Here is a 24,960-nt window from a genome sequence, read left to right on the forward strand (position 1 = left end):
TAAATTAGAAAGTTAGTGAATGACTAAGTTAGTTGAAGAGTAAGTAAAAGAATAAGTGAATGAAAGAGCAAATAAGTCCAGGAGTAATTAAATGCATCAATGGTTGGACATATCTTCTGAGGGAATTGGCAGAGGAAACAGTCTCCTCTGTTGCATCACTGTCATTACACGGTGGGGGGGGGGGGATAGTCTTTGCTGCTATGAGCTTTAAATTCTATTTTCTGTTCTTTCAGGGGCCCAGGGGCACGGAGGGCGAATTGCCAAAAGCAAATGAGGAGGAAGACATACCTTAGAAAGCAAAGTCATTGTCTCTGGATGGCCTCACATTAATCCTGGATTTATTTTCCCAAATTGGGACGCGCAGGCCTAACTCCGTGGTGACAGACACAAGGAGGAGCTGTCACATAGTCTTTTTGGGTCCCAACTGCTGTTCCCCTATAACTCCTTTCAACAGCTGCAGGCCCAGCAGAGCACCAAGAAAACAACACTCCACCCATCAAAACAATGACATCCCCTGGTCTGACCTAAGGACTGTCCCCTGGGGTCTGGAGGCAGCCCTGTGTCGGCCATGCCTCAGGCTCCAATGTGGATTCACTTGCCCCAAGGAGCACAACGGGGCATGACGGAGGTGACCCTGACTGCATTCAAACATCAAGAAAAGCGAGTTTGCCTCGTCCATGCACACGTGTTCAAAGGAAACCATCTAAGTCTTGTTGAAAGGTCCCAGAATCGAGAGCAGAAGGGAACTCTGCTGCCTAAGATCTTGTGTTAAAAGGGAGGCTCTTGTGTCCTTGGCCACTAGCTCGCTCAGGCACACATGTGACCGCTATGCATACTGGGCAAAGAGAGGGGACACTTGGACTGGGTCATCTCCACCCCAGGCTTCTCTGCTCTCAAAATTTCAACTTGCCGTGCCTCTTTGGCCATGAGAAGCCAAACCTGGTCTGTCTTTGAGCATGAGATGAGAACAATGAGAAGCCCACTGGTTTGGGGACGTGTCAACATCAGTCCCCAAGGGAGATCACTATTCTCTGACCTCAAATCCAAATTCTTCTCCACCTTGTGTTTCTGTGGCACAGGTTACAATTTGCGTGGTCCCAAGGTGCCAAACTCAATGGCTGACAATCACTATGAGAAAGATCTTGGCTCCATAAAAGGAAGAACTTTCTAATGAATAGAGATCTCTAAAGAGGAAATAAGCTGCCTAGTATGGTGGTGAGGCCCCTGTCATTGCAGGTGTGCAAGCCTTGCTAGGGATCCAGGTCCTAGGCAAAGGATTGCCGGGTCGAGGTGAGGCCCACGGAGCAGCAGCATCGGCACCTTCCGGGAGCTTGTCAGACGTGCAATTCCCATCCCACAGCATCACATTCTCAAGGCGGGACCCAGGACTCTGAGTGTTAACAAGCCTCCATGGGATTCTTACACGCATGAGAGGCTGAGAAGCACTGCTCGGAGCCTCCTCTGAGGTCTTCTCTACCACAGATGATAGATGCACATGCTTCATCCCTACAAACTGCGTGAATTTAACCTCCGATGATTTAGAATTTGTAATCCTCGGAACTGGGCTCTAGGGATATTTGCACTAATAATGAAGACATACTAAGATTTATGGGGTGAGGGGTATGCACTGACGTTACTCAAGAAAACACTGAGCGGTGAATTTTTTAGCTCATTCATTGCCCATATGCAAATGACGCTGGTCATTGTAACTGGGTCCAATTGAGTCATGAAAACAAGGCAGGACCAGCCTGTCTTGACACATGAGTGAGAAGACTTGGCTAGAATTATGACTTGAAGTCAACAGTAACACAATGACCTTTCTACTTAAATATTCTAGAACTCGGGTTTACTTTGAATTGGTCTGTCTCTCTCTCTCCTCAACCCCAGCACCTTTGCCACAATGCAAGAGGTATTCTGTCTTTTCTCATGCCCCAAAGAGCCCCAAACCTGGCAGTAAAGTGGTTAGAGCTTGGTGGTTGACCCTGGCCAGTTCTATTGCCTTGATTTCTCTCCAGGCATAAAGGAGTCCAATATTTCTAAAAGTTTTGTCCAACAGTGGGAACAGAGAAGGTGGGAGCCTGGGCTCGCACCTCCCTTCCAGCCCCACAGGAAGTCGGCAGAGTTTGTAAACCACTGAGGTGGGGAGCAGAGCACTGGAGGGGGGGTGGTTAAGAAAGGGACAAAGACAGGCAGACAAGGATCATTTAATGAGCAATTTCTGTCTGCCAGCCCTGCACTGGGGACCTCTCACGCCACCTGCCAACAGCCCTAGAAGCTGGCGCGATCATTACGTGCCCCCACTTTGCTTGCAGGTGAGGACACTGAGGTGTAGCGAGCGTCACTAATCCTGATGTCACCCAGTAGGACGTGATGGTGCCTGGATCTGACCACAAGGCCATGTGCTCTATCACTCACCCTCCTGTATATTTGAGACTCAGGTTCAAGTCCTAGCCATGCTACAGATGGCTATGAAACACTGCCCTTCTCTAAGCCCCAGTTGCCCCATTTGTACAAGACCCAGGCTGGAGTAGATGGACCCTGAGTACCTTCCGGCTCCACATTTGCTGGCTGGGCTTGTAGTTGCCAAGGGCCAGTTCAGCCAAGGACTGAGATGGGGGAGGCAGGCAGGATGGGAAGCAGTGGTGTGCACACACTGGCCGGGCTCCCTGGGGCTAACTCCTGACTCAGACCTCCACCCTTTACCCTGAGGTGGTCAGTGTGCCAAGGTCACACTGTGTGGTCTGGGGTAAGCCCTCCCTTTCCCCTGTTCAGACTGCACCCTGTTCCCCACCATCCCAGCTGCTGGTTGTGGAGTCACACATCTTCCCAGACGCAGAGCTTTTACTTGCCAAGTCGGGAAGTGTGAACATTTGCAATTCATTTCAGGCCCCTCTCTGGCTGTGCAAGCCTACTAAGAAAAGCTCCGAGTCGCGTTCCAGATGCAATCTGGAATAAATAAGCAATGCTCTTGTTTTTCTCATGAGCCAGTTTATAAAAACAATTAGAGACAGGGAACAAGAATGTCCCAAGCAAAGCCCCTCCCCATGGACTGGGAGACTTACGCAAATGTGGGCTGTGGTTTCTGTTGACGTGTTTCCCGCTGGGGGGCTTCGGGAGGGTAGCACTCCTGCTACGTCCCTCATTACTCGCCTCTGGGGAGGGGACGACTCCCCCAAAGGTGCCTTTGAAAGAGGGAGGAGAGCACTCTGCCCCTTCTCTCTTTAGCATCACTCTCCCTGCAGACAAGTCCGGCTCTGGCCTGGTCCAGTGCTAACCTGGGTGGGGTGGGCTCTACCTCTCTGGCATGGCTGCAGGGAACTTAATCTCAGGGTGCAATATTAGAAGGCTGTAGCGGCCAGAAACAGTAGTAAGATGCAGACATCTTCTTCAGTTCTTGGCCTAAGGAGACCAGGAGAGCGCTGGCCCTGATCCGCAGGAAAGGTGCAGTGAGGCTGGACGAGGCTGGCCTGGGGGTGCCGCACCTGCGTGGCTTTGCTCAGGCAGCGCCTTCCATTGAAAACCCCCTCTCTCCACTCCATCTCTACCTGCATCTGTCCTTAGAGACCTAGGCCAGATGCTGCCCTCTTTGCAGACCCTCTCAGCTGAAAAAACTTCTTCCGCTAATGTAGTAACTCTGACCATGAGAACTCATGATAAGAAATACCTTCTATATTGAGACAAAATACACATAAACACATAGATGCTGTAACTGAAAACACAAAGTCCACAAGACAGCTCTTACTTTACTATGTGTGATGCACTCTGTTATTACTATCTAGCCTGGTTCATTTTTTTTTTTAATTGTGGAGACCCCCTAAATTGATTTAATAACAGTGAAAAACCCACAGTTTGTATTTCTGTTAAAATGCAACTTGACTACCTAATGTGAAATTATCTTCAAGATAAAGTTTAAAAAAAAAAAAAGCAAGCCATATAATAGTGTCTATAGTTTGAGACCACTGAATGTTTATTTAAAGAGGGGTACACACATGTGTCTCTGGATAGAGACTCAAGAAACTAATGACATTGCTTGACCCACACCTGTCTGTAATACACATGGACTCTAAAACAATTGAAGAAGAAATCTGTCTGATTCTTCCATCACTAGCACAACTAGGACACCTGGCACATAGTAGGTCTTCATAAATGTTTATTAAGTTGAACGGAATTAGAAGAACACTTAATGAAGTTCCCCTGACTTATCCACCTACCCAACCTTCTTCCTTTCTTCTTACCTTCCCTCCTTTCCTCATTAATCCTTCAATAAATATTTACTGAAGAGCTACAGTGTGTTAGATGCTGGGATAGTGGGTGCTCCATCCCAGAATTCCTCCAGACGTGGTCTGCATTCTATTTGGGTTCTTCCTTGGGGCAGACACTGTGTCTCCAACATGCTGATAAGAAGTTCCCTTTCAAGCTCTTCTTGAGAGATTTCATCCCCACCGGTTGCTAGTCCCTGCCACTATCTTTGCTTTCAGTGGCTTGACCAAGGACTCTAGAAGTCCCAGAGAGAACCCTGATGTATCCCACTTCCCCAAATCATTGCCTAATGAAACGTCAAAGTGTCCTGGTCGACAGCTCCAGTTGAGCTCCCAGCCACTACCAACGGCCATCCGCGTGTGTGCCATCTTGTACATTCCAGCCTGTCAAACCCCCAGTTATATAGGCCAGGTGATACCGCAGAAGAGCAGAAGAACCACCCAGCTGATCCCAGCCCATCCGCAGAATCAGGACAGATAATGAAATGGTTGGTATTTGACATCACTACCTCTTGGGGTGGTTTGTGACCCAGCGATAGCTAACCGAAACACTGGAAAGGACAGCTCCCAGCTATATCCTCTTTAACACAGTCAGGCTCCATTTGGACCTCACAGGGTCTAAATGGGGTGGTTGTTCCCATGATGTTCCAAGTCTAAGAATCAACAGGGGCCACGACCTGAGTTTACTCCACACTGAGGGGCTGGCTACAGAGGGCAGTATCACCTAGGTTCAGAATGCCAACTCCGGCCAGGCTCTGCTGGGTTTTCTAACCCTGAGCTCCTCTTTCCAGGACACCTAGACCCTTGGGGGGCATTCAGCACTGTGTCAGAGGAAGCACAAAGCCCCAGGATATATCTAAGTATCTTCTAGAGCATTCTCTTTTATTCAAAAATTCAGAGGGTGGGGATGCTCCGTAAAGCGATGGTTATATCCCAAAGTAGGACGCAACATTTGCATGAAGTTTTAAGCCAGAATTCAAGATTTATCAAACACATGTCAATAGGTTGCTTTAAGCTTTTTCCTTAGGCCCTTGGGCGTCCCCATTCCCAGGTCCCTTAGGGGAGTTTGGTGAAAAAGCATAGGGACCCCTGATCCACTTGCACCACCCCACCCAACTGTTGGGGAGCCTGGGCTTTGGGAAGGAAAGGGATTTGTCCAAGGTCTCCCAGCGAGCCAGTGGCAGAGCTGGGAGCAAACCCAAGCTTTGTGTGTCCAGTTACACCTTTTCTTTTCAAGAACTAATAATTATCGCTAGAAAAAAATAATTTTTTTCTCCTACCTGAAAGAGAAACAGAGGCATTACCTTTCCTGATGTCTTCACGCCTTTCCAGAGGCTGAAAAACAGGATGACGACGACGACCATCAGACAGACCAAGAGCTGCCACTGGGGCAGGCCGATGTCATGGATGCCGCTGCTCTCGTGAAGGTGCAGGACGCCACGCCTGCCAGGAGGAGAGGGGCGGGCAGCAGGGAAGATGCCATCAGACAGGGAGGACGACCGTGACCTGGGCCACAGGCCAGTCCCCGAAGGTGCACAGTTGGAGACGGTCCCCGGCTGCCCAGCCACAGCCCTGCACCATTTGTGCCTGCTCTGTCCCTAGGACAGCCCTGCCCTGCGCCAGCAAATCATCTGGGGAGACTCCCGCTCAAGCCTGCTTTTTTTAAAAAATAAAACCTTTTATTTATTTAAGTGTGTTTTCCCAGGACCCATCAACTCCAAGTCAAGTAGTTGTTTCAATCTAGTTGTGGAGGGCGCAGCTCACAGTGGCCCCTGTGGGGATCAAACTGGCAACCCTGTTGTTAAGAGCACCGCGCTGTAACCAACTGAGCTAACCGGCTGCCCTAAGGCTGCTTTTTAAACAGTGACAAAAATCTCTTGAGTGCCTCTTGCATGTCTGGTCCTGGGGAGATGCTGGTAAATAGCCGGAAAGGTCCCTGCCCTCGCAGTCTAGAATAGGGGCTCTCTACAGGAGTGGTGGGGCAATTTTGCCCGCCAGGGGACACTGCAACATGTGGCAATGTCTTCAATGGTCACAACTTGGGGAGGCGGTGGTGTTACTGACATCTAGAGAATAGAGACTAGGGACATTGTACAGTGCACGCAACAGCCTAAATATCCTACAATGCACAGAACAGCTTCCGATAACAAAGAATTATCCAGTTCAAAATTTCCACATTGCTGAGGTTATGAATCCCTGTCTAGAGCCTGAGCAAGACAAGAGTAATGCTTCTCCTATTTGGGAAAGTCTGATAAGCTAAAGGTACACACATCCTATGCCCTAGCAATTCCACTCCTGAGTGTTTACCCAACAGAAACATGTATATAAGTTTATCAAAAGACATGTTCGAGCATGTCCATAATAGCATTATTTAGAATAACCCCAAACTGCAAAATACTCAAATATCCATCAAAAGCAGAATGGATATAGACATTATGATGCATGTATAGAATGGAATATTATTCAGCAACATGCTCTCTATGGCTGAATCTCTCACATATAATTCTACGACAAAGTCAAAACCAAAAGAGTTCTTTCTGTCTAATTCCATTCGTGTCAAGTACAACACGCAAAACAAACCTAAGTTAGAAGTCAGGATGGATGTACCCTGGGTGGGGGTTGGGTCTGGCTGACAGGGGACACAGTGGGGACTTCAGAGACACCAGTCAGTTGGTGACTTAAGAAACGTCCAGACCTGGAGAGAATTTTTATGAATTTATTTGAGCCAAACTGATGACAATTGTTGGGAAACAAAATCTCAACAATTTGAGAAAATGCTCCAGAGAATGGCAGTTTTGCATCTTCTTTTACACATTAGAATCAAGGGACAGAACATAAGGAGGGTTACGTGAAATCCATTAGTGGTAGATTAACAAGGCGGGAGAAAGCAAAGCAGGGAAATCTCTGGGATTGGATAAAAAGTGAAACGGAGAGACACACACTTCTCTTACACCAGTGGATGCAGGATAGTTAATAATTAACATTTAGGGCACATAGAGATGGTATTCGGGGAACAAGATAATGATGAGGGGTTCTGTGGTCTCTAGATGGTGCTTGCAGTTGTGCCGTGAGGGGTCTGGCAAAGGAGATCATGCTGACATTTCAAAGGTATGTTATCTTACAGGCAAAAAGACCAACAGACAGGCTCACTTATGGCAAAGATTGACCTTTGTCAAGGAAGCCACAGGCCTAGGATGTGACGACCGCCATGACCTGCTTTCAGTTAGGAGTTTTTATGTTCAGATCATCCTATGTGTTTACTTTTGGTCTCTGAGTTTGTCGGGCTCACCATGCAGGCCTCCACTGAGCTTGTCAAGTTTAGTACGAGCCTACTTTTTTGTCCACACAGACCCGGGTGCTGGTTACATGGCTGTGTTCAGTGTGTGACATTCTTGAGCTGTCACTTAATGACATTCACATCTCTGTAACATGTTATCCTCCAGAAAAAACCCCAAAAAGGAATCCGTATTCTTGAGGCTTAAGTATATCAGGCGCCTCGTACACGCTGCAATGAAACATGTATGACCGGCAATAAATACACTGGCAAACAAAATGACCAACTGCTAATTGGTATCTAGTCAAAGTCTATTAGGAGCTAACCAAGGTCAAATAAGACCAACTGATAAAATAGGAGGCCAGGTCCCAAGGCAGGGAGGTTCCCCCACCACAATTCCACATCTTTTAAAGATAAAAAAGCAGAACTGTTCTGATGGAAGAGGGCCTTTGCATCCAAATCATTCATGCCTCACTGGTGCCTGCTATAAGCAGACCCATCCTGGGCTTCACATCACACTGGGGGACCGCTCATGCACAGTGCCTGGGGGGGCGGGGGCACTTCTGTTTGGGGGGGGGGCTTCTGTTCCAGCGCTGGAGTTAGCACTAAACCCACAATTCCAGTCAAGAGGCACAGTGTTGGGAGGGCCAAGGGAGCTTCAAGACCTGGTCTCTGCCCTCCTCTGCACTTCATACTCAGAGGCTGCAGTCAGCTGCAACTTTCCAGACACTCTTCCAGGCCCATCTCCAATGTCACCTCCTCTGGGAGGCCTCCGAGATCACCCCTATAGGAATCATTCACCCCTGTCAGTTCTGTGGCTCTTGGCCCATTTCCCACACAGAGCCTGCCCCTCCAGCTTTAGGGCTGGCTGCGTGCAGGCTGTCCCAGGAGGAGGAGGTGGATGAACCATGTCTGGGCCCCCAGTGCTAAGCCAGACCTCGCAGGCAGGCCTGTTAGCTCAGCGAGGATGGCTGGGTCAGGAACAAAGGCTCACAGCCTTGCTTGCTGACCTCAACAGCCTATCTTCTAGAAAAAAGGAGACTCAGGACCACCCCAAGGGGAACTGGGAAGGAAAGAGGGTGAGTCTCCCCCACACTCACTTCTTCTTAGCAACTCCTCCCCTGACTGGTCGTAAGTTCCTAACCCTTCTGTCCAGTTCTCTCATGCTGCCAGGGGGACCATCCATGTCCCCATGTAGAAGCTTTACTTCCCTGTGTCTCATTCTACAGGGTTCGCTCTCGGCCAGGGGTCCAATCAGAAAGTGGCGCATTAATCCATTCATACTTAGTGCTGAAGGCAAAAAGGCACTTAATACGTTGTCTGTCTCTGGGGTGGGGCCTTAACCCAAAAGAAGGACACACTGGTGGTAGAAAGTTACACAAACGCAATGGATGAGCTAGGAGATAGACGGCATATTCTCTCTCTCTTTCTCTCTCACTCACTCTCCCCTGTCCCTCACCTCTGCCTTCTCCTTTCCTCCCCTTCCTCTTTACCTACCTCCCCAAAGAGAAATATGAGATCAAAATAATGTGATTTTGAGACTATTTTTGACAAGAACAGAGTTCTCAACCTGCACATTAGAATCAACAGAAGATCTCTTAAAAATTACTCCTACCTGGGCCCTGCGGTCATTAAATTAGAACCATTGAGGAATGGGGCCTGGGCGTCCTTGCCTCTTAAATTTCCCAGTGATTTTTCTGGGCAGTCAAAGCTGAGTGAGACTCACCGAACTAGAGGCCAGCCCAAAGGATGGGTTTTCTTTAGAGCAAATTTTACCTTCCAGAAACTGTCTTTACTTTCATGACAAAATAAAATTGGCGATCTAAAGCAAACTAAGGCACAGAGCCACTCATAAAAAGTGGGCTTGAAATGTTTTGGAAGCCTGGGCGTCAAATGTGCCCACAGAATCAGGGGCAGGTGGCGGTCCTCGCTGGGAGCCATGCATCAGACACGGGAAGATGCTAGACTTGGGAGGAGAAGGGTACCAAGTCTGGAAACTTGGTCAGCTTATCCTGGGTTAAATGTTTTCCTGGGCAAATGAAGGGCTGGAGGCCCCACCACTGATGCTGTGTATGTTTCCTTCACTCATTCATTCATTTTTCTCATTCATTCAAAATCAGTGTCTATTATTTGCAGGAATAAAAGAATGTGGCACAGAGATTATTCTGACTCTGGGGTCAGACAAACGCAGGTGTCCCCTGTCCTGGTCCTGCCACCAGCTACAACGTGGCCCGGATTCTTTCACTGATTCCACAAACTCTTCCTGCACAGCTGCTGTGAGCCAGGCGGTGTGCTGGGGGCTGGTGACAGGGCTGTGGACAGGTGGGTGAGGGTGCAAACATTCCCATGGCGAGCTGCCTCCCTCTTCAGGAAAATGGCTCCCTCCTGAGGATGAAATCAGAATGGGAGACAATGCCAAGAACCCAGGAAATGCTCAGCAAATGGTAACGGTAACTTTCAGGATTGAGGCCCAGCCTTCTGGAGCAGCAGGCATCTGCCAAGGAGCTAAGAAGCCTCCAGAAAACTCGTCGAGGGAGTTAGGGGGCCGGCTCCACTGAGGAGGGGGCTGGTGCCTTCTGTGCCAGCCTGTGGGAGCACAGGTGTGGTAGAGAGAGAGCTGGGGACAGGGGGGTTGTGTACAGGACACAGGTCTGCAGGTGAGCTTGCAGGAACGGCACACACAGAGCTGTGTGGGTGATCAAGGCCCGACATACCCTCGTCCCTCCTCCCCAGGGGGACCCCTCCCCACAGCCCCCAAGCCGGATGTCGTGGCTTTCAACTACTCACCCCCAACATAAAACTATCTACCCAAAGTGTTAAAAGTCTCAAGGCTGCGAAATCCTGGTCTAAAGGACACAAACGTAAGCCTACCAGAATCTCAGGTCTTTCATAATCGTCCCAGGCCAAATACGTCCCCTGCCTCATCACACCCTGCCCCTGGCTCCTGGCAACGGCCAGCCAGTTGTCCTTCCCTTATCATAGGAAGCTCTCAGCGCCCTCCGCCTTGGAACTGTCTGTCCCTCTTTGCCTAGAACACACTCGCCAGCCCAATTTGTCTGCCTGGCAAACCTCTCATTCTGCTGGTCTCCACTCAAAAACGATGTCCTAATGTAGGCTCCTTTCCTGTGCCCCATGAGAGGGAGAAAGAGACAAATGGGAAGTGGAGAAGGGGAAGGAGGGGAAGAGGGTGGTGGGCAGGGGCGGGTGGCAGGCGCTGAGCCTGTCTAAAAAGCTAGAGAACCAGAATCAGGTGCTGAACCCATCCGAGTCTTAATTCTGCTTCTTCCCATTGCTTTATGGGCCACGTGCTGAACGGCCTCAATAACCATTTGTTCAATTTGACGATTAAAATTGTGAAGAGAAGGCACTAAACCAACTGTTCTTGCCCTGAAACGTCCTAAAATGCTTCTAGGGGCTGATCAGACGGCTGATATGCCCCCTAATGGGCCCAGGAGACCCCACAGGCAGGTCGCTGTGGTTGTCATGATATCGCACTGGTGACAAGGCCAGACTCCTGATATATTTCCCAACAAGAGGAATGCAAGCCCAGCCTCCTCTCCCCAGCAGCCTCAAGCCTTGGGGGTTAGCACACATAGTTTGGGTTTGCTGGAGTTTTCCAGCAGCTTAATGAAAATGAATCATCGTGAAGTGTACGTTCGGTCCAGGCTTTCCGATGTCTACGGGCCAAAAGTGCTCACTTTCTCACTTGACGTTTCTGCACAGGGTGCTGGTGGCAGAGGGCGAGTCCTCTCCCTGCCAGGAACAGGCAGGGGGTAGAGGCTCTCTATGACTGGGCATGCTCACCAAGGTGCCCTTTTACAGATAAAGTTCTGGAGCATCAGGGCTTCTCTTAGCCACTGGCTGTTTGGCGTCAGGCCTGGAGCCTGGAGAGAAGAATGATTTTGTTCCCTTGAATGGTATGTTCGATCCATCATCTTAAATGAGTACAAGATGGCAACAGAATTGGCCAGCAGGCTCTGAGGAAAAAGAAACAACTAACCTCCTCAGGGTTGGCACAGGAGGAGGCCTACTTGCTGGGTCCCCAGACAGAAATGGGATAACTGTTTTAAAGCAGAAATATTTGGATAAAAGGGCCATGTGCCATTAAAAGAAAAATCTACAGGCAGCTCATGACTCAGTGACTTAGAAGCTCACAAAAGCAGGCTCCAGGTGAGAAAGAGATGCAAGGATGGGCTCCTTTCTACCTGCAGAGACAGGAGTCTCTGTATCTGGGACATGCCTTTCCCAGATACACCCCATTGGAGTCTCTGACAAGGTGAGGAGAAAGACGGACAGGGGCCTGTGCATGGGGTGAGAGCTTTGCCGTGATCCCGGCTCTGCCTCTTATCTAAAACCTGAGCCTCCACATTCTTACCTATAAAATGGGAATACTTTTCACCAATATGAACTGTGATGAGTAAATGGGACTTGGATGTGAAGGGGTCTTCGGTGTCTGGCTCAGAGCAGCTATGAAGCTCAGGGAAGGTGGAGGGCTTAACAGGAGCGGAGAGAGAACAGGAGAAGAGGGCAGCTGGGTAGAGCCGAAAGCTGCTAAAATAAGCCTCGGATTCTGCTCCTCACTGTGTCCCCGAGCTCCTTCAGGCCCACACATAAGAATGTCATCTTTATCCAACACATTCTGCTGTTTAGGGCAGTGATGAAAGTAACCAGCGTCTCAAACCTACCTCACCTCTCCCGCCTGCTGTGCGTCTCTGCTGGGGCAGATCTGCTGGCCTTTCAGACGTCAGAGGAGGAATAAAATAATAACTGAACTAGAGGTGAGGCTATCGTTTTCCATTTTAATTTGTAACAACAGGGGTTGCCAAGAGCGAAAAAAGAAAAATCAGGCGTTTTCCTTTCCCCTGAGATGACAAAGGGGAACGCATGGAACCAATTACATATACGAGCGGTACCCTCTGTCTCACTGTCCTGCACGTCCCCTGGTCCAAACTACACTCATAAACGAGGAAGTCCTAAAACCTCCGCCCGCAAGCTCTGGGTTCTGGGATTTTCTGAGGCAATGCTCCTACAGGAGAAGAACAAAGGAGCCTCTAGCTTCTCCATGACACTGTAGGGATGGCAGCCTGACCCCAGCAAGAACCTCCTTCTGTCTGAAACGGGAGAGTGCAGTGGCCAAGACCAGAGGTCTCAATCTCGGCTGGCTATCAGAATCATGGAGGAGATATTAGTAAAAGTCCCCGTGCCCTGGCTTCACGCTGACCCATGACATCGGAATCTCTGGGCATAGTGGCCAGGTATCAAGGTGTCTGAAAGTCTTCCAGGTGGCACCACTTGGGTTTAGCATCACTGGGCTAAGAGTGTGGGCTTTCGAACCAGACTGCTGGGGCTCAAACCCACTTTAAATGCCACTTCTATACTGCATGACCTTGGACAAGTCACTTACTGCTTGTGCCTATTTCCTCATTCATAAAATGACAATGATTTTTGACCACAGTGGTCAGGATTAAAAGATAGTAAAGGCACTTTGCACAATGGCTGGGACCTAAGTTCAGCTGGATAAATGTTAGCTGTGACGATGACGATATTTCTGAATATTAACAGCCACCAAGTTTCGACTCCAACGCGACAGAGAGGGTAAGAGTGCAGGCTCTGCAGTCTCACTGCTCGGAAAAGCTGGGGGCAGGATGAGGAGAGTAAGTTCCCTGGGGCACAGTGTAAGGCGACTCTCACTGTCGGTGTCCTGCAAGAGCCAGCTGCCTGGGTCCAGGTCTTGGCTCTGTGCAGTACTAGCCATGTGGCCATGGGCCAGCGATCAACCATCTTATCCGCAAAACGAAGCTCATGTTTGCAGCCTCCTGGTGTGAGCAATGGGGGTAAGAGTCACAGAAACCTCATCAGGCTGAGGCGTCAGTGGAGACAATACACACAAAGAAGTTAGCAGATGCGCACGGTAAGCAATTAGCTGTCCGGTGAGGGAGCCAGGAATGACGCTGTGACTTACACAGATGCTTTACGTGACAGCAGGGCCTCAGGTCCTTTGGGGACCGTAGATGTATTTAGAATTCAGTGAAAACTATGGACCCTCTCCCAGAAAATGCCCAAACACACATAACTGCACATGCCCACCGGAGTTCACAGGGAACCTAGATGGAGGCAGGTGAACACACAAGTCCAGGACCCTTCGCAAATCCTCTGTGAGGTCGTATTGGGTCCTGAGAACCCTAATTTCCCTGAACCCAAGGCGGCCGCAGACTTTCCAGAAGCCACTTTTAACCAAACCAAATCTCCCTGGCGCTGCTACACAGAGAGAGCAGGGATGGAAATAGTCCTAAGTCACCTCATCTTTGAATAATCAGGACTCACTCCTAGGTCCTCGGCTTAGGGAATACACACGACTGAAGATACTGACCCTGAAGTCTGGGAATTTGTCTTTTCTAATTCTCTAGACCTGCACCATCCAATATGGTAGCCACTGGCTACATGTGGCTATTTAAAAGTAAGCTAATGAAAATTAACTAAAATTAGAAATTCAACTCCTCCGTCACTCCGGCCATATTTCAGCGGCTCCACAACGCTGTGTGGAAGTAGCTGCTACACTGGACGGAGCAGACATAAAACCTTTCTATTATCGCATGACATTTCACCAGGCAGCACTGCTCTGGACCCGGAGGCAGCAAACCACGACCCCCAGGCCATACACGGGACAACTAAATGCCATTGGGGACGCTAAGCTGGATCCTGGACCAGAAAGAACATTATTGGGAAAACTGGTGGATTCAAAACAGGTCATCAGTAGGTTAGTTAATAGTATATGAATGTTAGTTTTCTGATTCACTCACTTCACTATGGTTATCAAAGGTGTCGGCATTAGGGGAGGCTGGGTGAAAGAGCTCTGTGAAACTTCTCGGTGTCTAAAATTATTTCCACATAAACAGTGACTTTTTAAAATGATGTTCCGGCCTCCACCACCCGTCAGTGCCTCTCATGGTCCAAATAATTTACCTGAGCTCACTCACAGCAACTTTTCCCCATGGAAGTCCCAGAAAGAGCAGTGCTAGGTGGGCCAGACAACAGCTTCCGGATCAGATTGGTCTGGGTTCAAGCTGCAGCTCTGTCACCTGCCGGTTGAGCCCCAAATGTTCCCCTGGCTGACTTTATCCCTTCTAGGGACACCTCCTCACAGAGGCCCTCCCTGATCACCTTTCCCCCCACAATCACTTCCTACCACATCCCTGGTTTTAGTTCCTTAAGGACAGTTACACTCCCTAAAATGTGTTTTATTGCCACTCTCTAAAATGTTCTTGCTTCCAGAGCCCACCCCCACTCTCCTGAGCCAGAACACAAGCTCCCCACGCAGCCTTGCCCAGGGTCAGGCCTGTGGTGGCTGCTCAGTATCCATTACAAACAATGACCGGCATGTCCCCCTTCTCTCCTGTGGTTTTCCTTAGCATGTGGCTCAGGTCCTGCCAGCACAAGCCTCAGCGCGCCCATGTGAACAGGGTGAGGGGTCGACGACTTACTCATAAAACTCTGCTGCCGGCGTGAACTTGTACTTGGAGTACTTGGTGTGGTTGCCCAGCACGGAGGCGTTGAGGAGCTTGGGGTCAGTGCAGTTGGGGCTGTTCCAGGCATGGCCACAGTCGGTCCAGGGCAGGTTGAAGGTGAAAGAGGAGAAGAGGTAGTAGAGCGACCAGGCGATGATGACGTTGTAGTAGAAGCCGACGTACAGAGCGATGAGGATGACAGCGTAGCCCACTCCTGGTGGCGGCAGAGGGGTCAGGCAGGGCTTTCCCAGGCCACCCCAGGGCCTGGGGAGCTGGCTCCCACCTCCACGACCCAACCCCTATGCCTGTCCTTTTCTATAGCAGATTGTCAGAGCCCCCTGGATCCCCTTCTGCTTACTCATGGACAGGCCAGCTGTGCCAGGGCAGTAGCGCTCCCGGGGAGCCGCTGGGTCAGGCATTGCAGCAAAAGCATCCCAGCTCCCTGGCCCCCGGGCAGGATAACTCTGAGGTGTGTTCACACTGCCCCAGAGGGAATGAGCCCCTGGTCTGCAGCGGAACTTGCTTATTGGGCCCCTCCCCTTCCCCATCCACTGCTGGTGTTTCCTGGGATCACCTCCCAAAACAACTCCTTACACTGAAATCCTTCTCTCAGAACCTGCTTCTGGGGAACCCCAAACAAGCACCCCCTGATCAGAACTTCAGCCCTGTGTGTTTTCTGGGTCCAATTCTCAACTACCTGGTTTGTTTGCCAATCTCATCTTCCTGAACGTGTCAGAAGCTCCTCGAGGGCTAGTTCCATGGCTTTGCCTACTTAGCATTGCTTTAAGGGAGCAGCTGTTAAGTATTCTTAGCCTTGTAAGGTTTGGATGATGCTAATCCCTCACTTCTTTGATCTAGCTAAAGGCACATGACTCAGGCCTGGCCAATCAGAGTTCTGCTTCCCTAGAGACACAGTGATTGGTTGATAGATAAGCATACGACTCAAGTCACACTAATGAGAGTCTTTTCTGGGACCTTTATCATTAAAGGTTGCTATAAGGTGTTTTTGGTTATGCTGTCATTGTTAAACTTAGTAGGATTTAATCTTGTTGCTGATGGCCAGCTCTGCTAGCACCTGAGAAGAATGCCTAAGACTGATGCTAACACTGATGAAAACAAACTTGAGATTCCAGATAACATTATTCAAGAACCTAGATCAAGCTGTACTGTACCATAAGACAATACATTCTCTTTTATATGCAAGCCACGTTGAGTGGGATTTCTGGAAATTAAACAAAAATTTCCTAACTATACACATGTCTCGTAAGCCTCTTATGCCAGCCTGTATCTACTACAGGACTGAGTACAGAGGAGATACTCAGGAGACATATGCCAGCTGAGAAGAGGCTCATAGGAATCACACTGGTGCTCAGTGCCATCTGGACCCAGTTCTCGAAATAGTGCTTGGGAGACAGTAATTCCCTTCTCACAGCTGTATAGGGGCTGTGAGAAATGGCAGTTGCTATGGCCACTTTCTCCAGATGTGCCCTAAGTCCTGAATGTAAACTTCATCTTATATCCTGTGATCAATTAATTATGGCTGTGGTATTAAGGCTTGTGAGGCAGCTTTCTGGTTGAACCCAAAAAGGTCTGTAATCAATTTATCATGTCTGCCATGGGAGCAAGAGGGGAGAGTAGTGGTATGTATGCTAGACACTTCTGCCATGTAAGTATTTCCTCTACAGGAAACAGATACTCTCTGGTCACTTAGCTATGGAGCCTGTACTGGGACCCAGGTGTCCAGATTTCCTAGGCTGAGTTTATTCCTGAAATACCAAAGGATCTCCATGTAACTTTGAATGGTGGACGTACTTGACCTTGCCTGTACCTGTGAATCCAACAAGAGAGTTGGTCTGCCTCAGATCCCACCTTTGGAACAGATTCTCCAGGGGCACCATGGAAGTCCTTTTGGACAACCTCTGACTCCCCCAGACCCACTCTTTACCTTTGAAGAATGGGCAGATCTTCCACACCGTGGCCGCCCCTTCCCGGTTGTACTGGCCCAGAGCCAGCTCCATGTAGAAGAGAGGCATCCCAGCGATAATGAGGAACAGTGTGTACGGGATCAGGAAGGCACCTGGGGGACACAGAGGCAGCGCGTGAGCCCCTAGATCCTGTGTGGCCTGGACCAATGTCGGCCAGAGTGGGTGGGGGGAGGGGGGGATAAGTGGAGGGTGGGGGTGGGGGGAACGTCCTCATTACTCTGCTGGCCCCGCCCCTTCCCAAGGAGTGTCGTGTGGCAGGTAAATAGAATTACACAGAACAGTTATACATGTAATCATAACAGTAATAATAACAGCTGGAGTCATGGTAATAATTGTAATAATGAAGTTCTGTAATCAAATTAGTACAACTTGGGTTAATCAAAGCTAACTAGGTGTGTCGTCTGCAGGACTCACCTAGCCTTTGGCACACAAGCACCCTGGGAAGTGTCATGACAAGGATCACAGGTGCAGGCTGTACCACATTGATTCAAATACAGAAACTTCCCCTTCATGAGTCATCACTCTGGGAAATGCCAATGGCCCCAAACCGTTCCTTTAATAGGTAAGAAGGTTGGGAGCAGAGAGGGAGAGACAGCGCCCCAAGTGACATACGACTGAGTTTCTCCTTTCGCTCCTGTCTCTATCACTTTACGGTCACATGGGGCTTTCCCAAACATGAGCTCACTGGATTCTTCTTGGCCTCACAACAGCGCAGACAAAATCAGACAGGGTCATTACGTTCCCTCTCCCCCTCCCCAGGGAAACTGAGGGCAGAGAAAGGAGTTGAATAGGTACTGTTTGCACTGCTGGTAAGTGACAGAAGCAGGATTCGAATTCAGGCAGTGGAAGGTAAACAGACAACAGGGAAAATGCCTGCCCAGAGCGTCACAGAAACTAGAAGGTCCCTCGGCAATGGGCAACAACAGATCCCAGGGAGAATTCCCGGTGGAATTAGACATGTCTGAGTCCCAGAGACAATTCTTGGTGCCCGGCAGCCTGCAGTGAGCTGAGTGGGCTCTGATGATATGAGCTCACACACCGGGATTCGTGCCCCCATCAGCCCGGGCTGCAAACCTGACCAAAGGAAAATGCCAGCTCCTTTTCCTGATGCGGCTGGAGGTGGCCAGGCCAGATGCAGAGTCCCACCATTGGCCTTTGGCTGGGTTATCGTAACCTTGGAAACCAAACACTCTCTGTCCTGCCCACACCAGGAAAGTGCAGAAATTGGGAAATATTTAAGGATAGTAACGTTAGAAATATAACACCCCATACTGTGTTCCAGGCAGTTTCCATGCAATGTCTCATTCAATCTTCACAAAAAACCTAAAATGCAAAGATTATTAATACCTCCGTTTTACAAATGTGAGAACTCAGACTCCAAGCTGGCAGAGAACTGTGGCCGTCATACGACACCCAGGGCCAGACTTGCCCAGCTCCTCAGACTATCCGTTCTTCACTTTCTTCCCAGGAAGCCCAAGACTCTTATGGACAAAGCAGGAAGAGTCGGCCCCAGTGGTCTGAAATCCAGTCCCTTCTGTAGCAGGAGGAGATGCAGCATGGTGGGCAGTAGGGAAGGAACTATTGGGAGGTGAGGACCTCCTATGTATCAAGCAGAGCACTGGGCACTGGACATCTGTGATCCCATTGACCGTTCCCAGAAATTGTCTGAGGTAGCAACTGCTATACCCATTTTTTAGAGGAGGAAACTGAGGCTTGGAGAAATTAAGTGACTTGACCAAGCTCACCCAGAGGGTAAGTGAGCGTTCTGGGATTAGAGCTTCAGAGCCATTCTCAATATATTCTGCAGATTCCAGAACATTCCAGCCTAGCTAAAGGACAGAGTCTGGGGAAGGGTGTTCTGAAACTGCGGATCTGGTGGCAGCTAAGCCACCCAGGCTGTTGGTAAAAGGCTGGTCCAGTGTTCCAGCCCCTGATTCAGGCTGAACCTCTTTGAAACAGCCACAAGCCAACCTCTCTCTGCCCTCCTTCGTTTTTTGCTTTCAGTCTCCGCCTTTGTCCCTCCCCCACACAGACAGGGCTGGTCTGGCGCCTGATCCCATGTCTTCCCACACTGCTGACAGCAATGGTGGTACTGATGGTGGGTTGATGAAAGTAACAAGGACCATCTATTGAGCAGCTGTTATATGTCAAGCCACACACTAAGTTTTTACATAAATATTCATCTAAAACCATTCCAGAGAGATGATTACCACTAATCCCATTTAACAGATGAGGAAATCCGAGGCTAACAAAGGTCAAGTTGTTTGTCCAAACTAGTAAGGATGCAGCTTGGCTTCAAACCTGGGTCTGTCTGAGCTCTGCCTTGTGACCACCTGTTTCTCCCCTTGGGAGCCTGGAGCCAGAAAGTAGGGGAACTAGACATATGAAACTGTTTAATAGGCCTGAAGACGGACATCGGTGGCCCAAGGGACAATGGGGAAGGACAAAGCCAGGAGTCATGGCTCAGGTCTTGGCAATGGTTTGCCACTGGTGATTCAATGTTCTTTTCTACAAGGAAGGGAAAGAGCAACATCAGTCAATTAACCCGGCATCTCACGTTGGCCCGTCTTCTCAACCCTAAAACTCTGGGTGGCACCGCCAACAGGTTGGTGAATCGCCCCATTTGGAATCTGTCTTCTCTTGTGCTGGCTGGGAGTCCCAGCCAAAAGAAGGGAGGAGGGAGGTGACGGGTCTGCACAAGCCCTGGGCCCTTCTCTGTGAGAGCGTGTGATGTGGGCCAGCCAAGGCTTCAGGTGGAAACAGACCGAGAACATGCCAGAATGATGAAACAGCTAAATATGAATGAAAACCAGAAAGCTGCCCTGTGGCCAGTGCCTTCTACAAGACGACTAGCCCAAGCCCCCTTGCGGAAAGAGCTGGAGGAAGCCAGGGCAGAGCTGAGGAGTCAGAAAGCAGTTTCAGTAAATGGCTAACAATTATATAAATGTCTAACCACTATGCTGTACACCTGAAACTAATATAATATTGAATGTTAACGGTAACTGAAAAACAATTTTTTTCATTCAATAAAAAAAGAAAGGGGTCAGCTGAGGACGCCTCCCTTGGAAACAATCCTGAAGCAGCTTCTGGGAAACCGAGGCTGGCTTGCATACTTCCTACTGCCCTGGCGGGCCTGTAACTATCATAGGCCCACAGCCCTGCTATGTCCCCATGTGTGGTGGCGCCAGCGGCAGCCAGCCTCCCATGGGGCCTGAGTGTGGAGAGCTTCTGCTCAGGGGCCACAAGCCCAGAATCCTGGCTCTGGAATGTTCTGGCTGTGCAGGTGCTGGGTGACAGGGGCAGACCTAAAGCAACACAGGCAGAGCACACTCCCGAGGGTCTGTCTCAGCTCCTGGGTATCTCCAACACAGAGACATGTCCCCAGGTGCACACTGCACACATTCATGCAAAGATACCCGTACACTTCTGCACACTGACACACTCACACAAACACACGAGTAAAGCCACTGCCAACTGTGAAAGGGACTCTGACCAGTGGCCTTTGGATGACTTTAGCAAGGAAAGCATCTGTCCATCACCTCTAGCCCAAAACACAGTGCCTGACACCCCACCATTAGAGAGGAACCCCACTATTGCAGAGGGGTTCTGGAATCCTCAGTGCACAAGCCATATCCTCAGGAAGGGAAGCCCAGTGCTTGCCAAGTTCTGAGTGGGGTGTGCTGGAGCAGAGCCTGGGCGGGGGAGGAGGACCCCAGGACAGGGGAGGGAATGGCTCAGGCCTGGTGGGGACTTGAGGGGAGGAGGCGGCGGTGTGACCAGGGAGAGGCTGCAGGGAGGAGAGGAGGGTCTCCTGAGACCTTGCTGGACCAACTTCCCAGACTGTTGACGGCAGGATTCCACAAACTGAATTCTGGCCACACCCTGATATACTAATAGGCAAAATCCCACAGAGAACTGTTCCCTTGGTACCCACAGCTCAGCTTATGGGTTGTCACTGCCGTAGCTTTTACCAGAGTCCCAAGAAAACCTTGGTCAGTGCCTAGGCTAGCTGGATTTGTCCCTCCTCCCCAAACATCCGAAGCGTACAGTAAACCTCAGCAGGAGAGGAGGAGATTCCAACAGGAGACAGTGCCGCTCCCAGCAGGCCGACCCAGACACGAGCGGGGCCGGGGGCAAAGGCACACCACACATGTCTACACATTTAAAGATGACAAATCAGGCTGCAGCTGCTAACTCAAACATGTTCTATCTTCTTACCTTGATAACTAGGCCTTTGTAATGGTTCCAGTGTCAAGTTCAAGTTTGGAACCCTCAGCTCTTGGTGCTCTGTGCTGGAACGTGAAGGCACGGGGGAGCCCCGTTTGCCCCGCACCCCCTTCTTCCCCATCTCAGCTCCATCCAGACATGTGCGAGGCCTCTTCCACATACGTGTGGCCTCTTGTGCCCGTAGATCAAAGCTCTGTTCACAGCCTCTGCAGATAATGGGCCCCTGGTCTCCCCTTTGGGCCCGAGGCTGCGCCAGCTTATAGCACAGTCCATGTTACAGAAGAAGGAACTGAGGGTGATGCTCACGCAGCCCCAGGGGGGGCCGGGGAGACTTGAGCAGGGAATTCCCAAGTCCAGTTACCTGACAACGTGGTGGGGGAAGCGAAGCCCTCTGGTCCTGACCCCGGTGAGAAGGGGAGGAGGGCAGAGCAGGGCTCTCTAATGCACAGGGTCCAGAGCACACCCTCTGTGACATAACACATATGGTCTCTGCTCGGGGTTCCTGACATAGAAATCCTAAATCCTTGTCATTTCCCGAGGGATGGGGATGACACGAGTGTCTGACACTGAGGTCCTCAATCCCTTGGAATTTTCTGGGTGATACTGTGTTTCCCCGAAAATAAGACCTAGCCGGACTATCAGCTATAAAGTGTCATTTGGAGCAAAAATTAATATAAAACCCAGTCTTATTTTACTATAATATAAGACCGGGTCTTATACAACATAATATAGGACTGGGTCTTCTTTTAATATAATATAAACTGCATATAATATAATATAATATAACACCGGGTCTTAGATTAATTTTTGCTCCAAAAGAGGCATTACAGCTGATGGTCCGGCTAGGTCTTATTTTCGGGGAAACACGGTAGGAGTGCCTTTTGTTCTAGTGCAGTGACTCTTGGTTGGTGCCTGTATGGAGGCAGGCACCCGAAAGACCAAGCGGTGTTGAGAAGTTCGGAACTTTCAGTCCCACCTCTTATCCTCCAGGGAGAGGGGAGGGGCTGGAGGCTGAGTTAACACTGGCCAGGCCTATGTGATGACACCGTCTTAAAAACCCCTGAACTATGGAGTTTGGAGAACTTTCAGGTTGGTGAACGCATCCACCAGAAGGGTGACACCACCCCACTCCATGGGGACAGAAGTTCCTTCCAGACCTCACCTTATGTGTCTCTTCATCTGTCTGTTCACCTGTATCCTTTATCATGTCCTTTATAATAAACAAGTAAACGCAGTAAGTGTTTCCCTGAGTTCTATGAGCTATTATAGCAAATTATTAAATCTAAAGAGGGAATTCTATGAACTTCTCATTTTTAGGGGTTGCTCAGGAGCACGGGTGACAACTTGGGACTTGCGACTGGCGTCTGAAGTGGGGACAGTCTTGTGGGACTGAGCCCTTAACCTGTGGGGTCTGTACCAACTCCAGGTAGATAGAGAATTGTAAGACACCCAGCTGATGTCCCGAGAGTTGGAAAATGGGTCAGTGTGGGAGAAACCCCCAGGCGTTTGGTGTCAGAAGAATGGAACATGTAAATATAAACAATTTCCCTCTTACCCCTTGCCTGGATCTGGAGACAATTCTGGTTCCCCCGTCCTGCTACTTACGGCTATGTGACCTTGAGTAAATGGAACTTCTTTGAGCCTTAGTTCCCTTTTTGTAAGTGGGGATAGGAACACCTGCGTCACTGGTTTGCTGTGATACTTAGAGATAACAGAGTACCTGGCACTTAGTAGGTGCTTTATAAATGGGAACCATGTCCTGCCGTCACGCACAAGAGCAGATGGGATGCACTTCTGGAAACTGGAAATCACAAGCCAAGGATTGTCAGCTGGCTGAGGGTGGCCTAGGCCTTCGCAGGGCACATCCACAAATGCCTGCTGGAGGCTGGCAAGCACAGAGGACTCTGAGGCAGTCCCTTGGGCTCCCCATGTTACTGTCCCAAGGGAGACTTATATCCAAACATACTGCTGACCACGAGCAAGTGTAGGGCCAAGATTCCCCCAAGCCACCTCCAGCCCCATGACCAAAACGGGCTCCTGCAGTGCTGCCCACATCCCCTCAGTAATGAGGACCTGTCCCCCGCAGTGGAGACGGGTCAGGCCTCAGCTGTCAGTGTTTGGGAATTGCCTCAGCTGAGGAGAGCGACTTTACTCATAGCCACATTCCCTTCCCAGGGCAGCTGGCATCCAGCGACCCATCAACCGGGGATATAGAGTCCCAGCCCCCTCGCCCCAACTCAGGACGAGTCTGGAGGTCCCTGATCAGCTGAGGCTTTGCTGACCTGGCAGCCCATCCTCTCCATCTGGCCAGCATTGCGTCCTTCCCTACATCCCTTGCTTCCTTCCCTATATCCCTTGCTTGACCTATGCCCCCATTCTGTCCTCAGTGCCATGGAGAAGGAGAGAAATCGGTCTTTTCCAAAGCAGTTCTTTGTGCCTTCGGTGTCAGGTACAGGGTCCCCCTCTGAGTCTTTGCCAGTTAAATGGCTGGCTTCCTGTGCCCATTTCGGTAGGGAAATACTCCTACAATAAACCAAGCCCAGATCATTCAAGTTTGTCAACCCAGAGCCATGTACCAACTCATGTCTCCTTCCCAAGACTGATCTTCTCCTTGGGGCCCTCAACAGCCACAGTGGGCCCTGCCCATTGGCCTGAGGGTCCCTGTCACCTCAGTGCGAGTGAGGCCCTTACACCCCTGCATCCCTTCCCCGGCACTTTGCTGGGACAAGCCAGAAGCATCTTTACAAGCCTCTGTGTGAGTTCCTGCTGTTCCAAGAGGAAACGCCACACAAAATGATGACAGCTGGCTTTTTTGGCCCCACAAGGGGTCACTCCCTCACTTTAACTTTGGATCCTTCCACTTGACTGCTGGGCCTTAGCTGTGAGCCCTGGGAAAAGCCCCAGCGAGAGAACATACCCACTCCCCTGATAGATTAACCCCCTCCTCTAAGGAGGGCAATGGGGGTGGAACTCAGGCAAATTAGTACTGGATACAATTCTCCCTGTGCTGTGACTTTGCAAAGTCTGCACCAGATTTTTATTAATGAAGCTGGGGCTTTCCATATAGCTGCTTGAATGTTCTGGTTTCCCACCCCCTCCATCCTGGTCTTTTTTAAAGGAACAAATCAGAGGGCCTTTGGGATGCTCAGAACTACATTATAGAGGGAAATATAACCCACAAAGAGCAGAGCAGGACCTCACCTCCCTCATTTGAGATGTAATATCTCCAATAATAGAATCTAAACTGACATTAACTTTTAGGATACCTACAATAGACTATGAGCTTCCTAAAGGCAGGGATTGCCTTTAGCTCATCTTGGTATTCCTGACATACGATGGGCATTTAGGACATATTTTTTGGTGAAATAAATGGATCTCAGCAGTGAGTCACACAGAGGACGAAGCTAATGAACTCCCCGGGGCCTTTCTCCACTCATGCTGTGACCTAATACTTACTTAGGCAATTGGGTTTGGGACCACAGGGCAGGATGTAACATTTATCCCCATGAAATCCCATCTTGCTGGAAACAGCCCCTCTAGATCTTTCGGCCAGCTCAGAGCAATGGGCCAAATCATGCTCGTGACCTCAGATCCAGGTCTCAGCTCCAGCCCCTGATGAGCTCCTCATTCCTGCAAACTTTTCCGCTGAAAGGCCCCTCCAGCTGGCTGGCTCACGTGCATCTGAACGGAACTTGGCCTGGCAAGCCTGG

General features: G+C 49.9%; 1 protein-coding gene across 7 annotated transcripts in view; it reads right to left on the reverse strand.

Moving 5' to 3' along the window:
* Positions 1-24,960, reverse strand: part of SLC6A2 (solute carrier family 6 member 2) — a 47,092-nt gene that overhangs the window by 16,263 nt on the left and 5,869 nt on the right. For all 7 annotated transcript variants that reach the window (XM_074314853.2, XM_074314855.2, XM_074314856.2 and 4 more), the window contains exons 3-5: positions 16,984-17,115; positions 15,015-15,252; positions 5,564-5,702 (exon numbers count right to left, since the gene is read on the reverse strand). In XM_074314853.2, coding sequence (XP_074170954.2) covers positions 5,564-5,702; positions 15,015-15,252; positions 16,984-17,115 — 509 coding nt within the window. The remainder of the gene's footprint in view (positions 1-5,563; positions 5,703-15,014; positions 15,253-16,983; positions 17,116-24,960) is intronic.

The sequence above is a fragment of the Rhinolophus sinicus genome, chromosome 8, assembly GCF_057876585.1.
Source record: "Rhinolophus sinicus isolate RSI-liver-muscle chromosome 8, RSI-T2T, whole genome shotgun sequence".
Classification (NCBI taxonomy): Eukaryota; Metazoa; Chordata; class Mammalia; order Chiroptera; family Rhinolophidae; genus Rhinolophus; species Rhinolophus sinicus.